This window comes from Branchiostoma floridae, chromosome 10, assembly GCF_000003815.2.
Source record: "Branchiostoma floridae strain S238N-H82 chromosome 10, Bfl_VNyyK, whole genome shotgun sequence".
Lineage (NCBI taxonomy): Eukaryota > Metazoa > Chordata > Leptocardii > Amphioxiformes > Branchiostomatidae > Branchiostoma > Branchiostoma floridae.
In genome coordinates this window covers 11,326,408-11,330,002 of record NC_049988.1, presented here as the reverse complement: position 1 = coordinate 11,330,002, position 3,595 = coordinate 11,326,408, and the positions used below count along the sequence as shown (strand labels likewise).

At 42.3% G+C, this 3,595-nt stretch overlaps 2 protein-coding genes across 2 annotated transcripts in view; one reads left to right on the top strand and one right to left on the bottom strand.

Annotated features, from left to right (window-relative positions):
• Positions 1-3,595, top strand: part of LOC118424537 (trichohyalin-like) — a 565,429-nt gene that overhangs the window by 122,021 nt on the left and 439,813 nt on the right. The window lies entirely within an intron of this gene.
• LOC118424364 (E3 ubiquitin-protein ligase UBR3-like) overlaps positions 1-3,595 on the bottom strand; it is a 41,709-nt gene that overhangs the window by 29,401 nt on the left and 8,713 nt on the right. Inside the window, exons 6-11 of the mRNA XM_035832913.1 lie at positions 2,891-3,119; positions 2,119-2,298; positions 1,595-1,728; positions 1,076-1,162; positions 706-771; positions 107-196 (exon numbers count right to left, since the gene is read on the bottom strand). Coding sequence (XP_035688806.1) covers positions 107-196; positions 706-771; positions 1,076-1,162; positions 1,595-1,728; positions 2,119-2,298; positions 2,891-3,119 — 786 coding nt within the window. The remainder of the gene's footprint in view (positions 1-106; positions 197-705; positions 772-1,075; positions 1,163-1,594; positions 1,729-2,118; positions 2,299-2,890; positions 3,120-3,595) is intronic.

The window sequence follows — 3,595 nt, the reverse complement described above, 5'->3', positions numbered from 1 at the left end:
GGTGCCTCTGTCTGGTCTCCTTTAACTGAAATGCACTTGTCATGAAATAATCATCTATACATATGTATTACATTTTCTCATGTTATTTCAGAGGAAAACAGTTCACCTGTATCTGTAGTGGATGTGCCATCAGCTTGACTAGGAAGTCTGGATCTCCCAAAATGGTGTCAATGTTGATGGCACCATTTCTCACAGCCTGTAGGAAGAAGAAAATAAATTTCATGTACATGTAGATGGTGAACTACATGTAGGCATGTGGGACCGGTATTGAAAAACAAGTTTTCACTACTGATATATTGAATGATGAATAATACATGTAGGAATATTCAGCTCATTACTGAACTCCAAGTCAGCAGATTTTACTTCATTACAATATTGGTAGGTCTATATTGATCACAACTAATTTTCGGCAATACAAATTTTCCAATCACAAAAGACATGTAACGTTGGTTCACCTTTATCCGCGGGGTAACCTTTATCCGTCGTTTTTAAATCAATATATTTCGGGATATCAAATCGAAGGATTGTGGTTTCAAACAGCAATATTTTAAAATGCTGTAGTTTGAATTTAACTTTGAAACCACGTTAGTCGACTTGATATCCCTAAGTACCTTGTTTATTTTTAAACGACGGATATAGGCTACCCCGCGGATAAAGGAGAACTAGCGTTAAGACTGTCAGGTAAATACTGTACTTCCCACCCACCTGGCTGATGAACACTGCCAAGTGTCTGTGCAGTGGGAAGTGGAAAGACACCTGAAGAGGGGGCGGCTGGGAGGATGGAGAGATAAAAAAACATGGTTTAATACCTCCATTCACCCTTAAATACCAACAACATTACTATAGGTATGCAACAACTGCTTAGTTTTCATTTTTCTTTGGTACATAACTATTTCCTGTTGTTCTATAAATGCTTTTGATGAGCTATCTTTAGTCAGATAGCAACAAAATATTATGTACAATAAACCAAATAAAACAGTTGCACATTAACTCATTCTCTTGCATTCCATTGTCATAGTTACAGTAGAAGCCAGCAAATTGAAGCACCAAATGTCAGAGTCCCAAATCTTCTTACCGTCTCCTGAAAGCAGATGGCATCAAACCAGTCCTGTAGTGTGGTAAGGCAACTGTCTATGACAGCCCTACACAGGTGGTCTGTGTTCTGCACAACAGAGGAACATCAATTACATCCTATGTTTTAACAATCAGTAGGTAAAACCATCAAATATTAACTTCAAGTTGGTTGTATCAAGACATTATGAGCATACTTCATCAATGTTGAATAGAGACAATGTACATGTAGGGAGGCCAGGCACAAGAAAAAAAAGGAACTAAAACTGGAGGAAAAATCTGGAAATATAGTTATATACACTGCAGATTGAGGAAAGCATACCGAGACAGGGCAAAATAGTGCTAAACGCGAAATCCTTAGCAGAAGATATGGGGCCACAAATCAGCTTAGTATACACTAATTCTTGTATTGGAAAATGATGAGCATATATTAAGCTTACATGTATATGGCTGGCATTAAGAAGCAATATAAGAAAGAATGTTCATGGACTAATGAGGGCTAAACTTGGGGACATCAGAATACCTTCTGTTTGCAGTGTCCCACAAGGGTCCACATGGGGGAGGCACAGGCTTCCAGTTCTGCTGAAAAGGCGGCGTAGTAAGTGTTGGGCTCAAACTCCACATGATGCTCCAACTCCCGCACATTCAAGTTCATACCTGAAACAAGAAAAAAAGGATTTCACAATTCAAAATTAACACTTATTGAGTGCATAATTATTGACATCTGTACCAATGACTATGAAATTAGCAGCAAAAGCTCATTTGGCCTCCTTTGGTCAATATTGACCATGGTAAAATCCTAATGGATATTAGCCCTACAGCTTTGACTACGACTAAACAGAGAATGGCAGTCTCTGTCAAATAGGGCACATCTCTGTCACAAAGGGAGCAGCAAAAGCTATGTCACTAAAAATTAGCAATTAAACCATGAAGAGGAAGACTGTAAGTGAGTGCATCTGCCATCTTATCTCATAATATCTGTCAACTTAAGCAAAGTGCCCAAGGGTGGGCATGGATACAGGATTGGTCCACTGATGTGTCACTCACCCGTGAAGAGTGAAACAAACTCCGCCCACATGCTGAGGAGGGAGGAGTTGGACATGAACATGGCCGCTGTGGACCGGTGGGACAGGATGTTGATGAGGTCACTGACGAGCGGCCAATAGCGGTGGTCCTTCAGCGTGGAGGAGGAACAGTTCACCACCATGTGGAAGTTGTGATCAGGATCTGGGGAAAGAAAATAAAGCAAGACTTTATATACTCTTACTTCATTGAACAATATCTACAGTCAATCTATTCTGGATCTTTTTACAGCAAAAGGGAGAGAGGGGCAATACTGTAACTTGTATGTGAGAGACCATAACCTTCCTATTACTGACAACATTGCATACTAATAAGGCCAAAGAGGACAAGAATGACCAGCAGTGTATATACAGAAAATGGCAGGTTACTGTTATGAAATAGTTCCAGTGCAATAGCTGAGTGGGTAGAGTGTTTGCCTTGCATTTGGTACATCGTGAGATCCCCGGCCGAGTCATACCAATGACTGGTATGTGCTGCTTTCTCTGCTTAACACTCAGCATTCGGGAAAGAATATGGAAGTTGAACACACGCTACTACCAGTGGACTAGCCCCCTGCTGTAGTGATTGCACAAAGTTGTGTGGCCCAGGCTACTGAAACAGAGATGGGCGCTGCCCCATGTACCATCAGGCATGGGAAGGACTTTGACTTGACTAACTTGACAGTTATAAAATGAAAGGTGCAAACATACCATGTAATGCGCTCTGTATCTGTATATTCTCCATCATGTGTACATACCATGTAATGCGCTCTGTATCTGTATATTCTCCATCATGTGTACGAGCGCGGCTAACACAATCTCCAGTAGCTGGTGCGTCTCCACCATTTGCCGTGTCAGGTCCTCATTACTGAACAGCTGCACGCTGATGTGCACCACGCGGTTCGACATGGTGTCCGCGTCGCTCGCCTTTACCAGCACCACCGAGACGCGAGAGTAGTGCTGCACGAAAGTCCGCGTGAATGCATCCTGTATGAGAAAGGTAGCACAAAAAACAACAAGTGAGATGAACAAAATGATAATGCAGTTTGGTTGAATCAGCAAAAGCGTAGTGCAAATGGTAGAAAGGTGGAGATGTATTTTTCTACTGGAGAATTTGTTCATTTGGACCCTTGGAGTGCCTTCTGCCACAATGGCTGTTTCAGTAGCAGGGTATATTTTTACAGGGAGGGCTTACTAGTGTAACAGTGGGGTTCAAGTGCCGCCAAACTGACCATGCCATCGGGTCTAACCCTTTTGGCATAGTGGTTATTGCGTTGGGTTTATGAGCACTTGAACCCCACTACAATTTTCCTGTATGGGAAGTGCCAGTGTAAGAGGCAAGTAGAAACAGTTTCCTGGCTCCCGGAAATCGAACCTGCGCCAAGCCCAGGCTGCCAGCTCACAAACACAATGCACTAACCTGGTCCAAACCTGGGCCATCCCCTACAGGAAAATTCATTGAC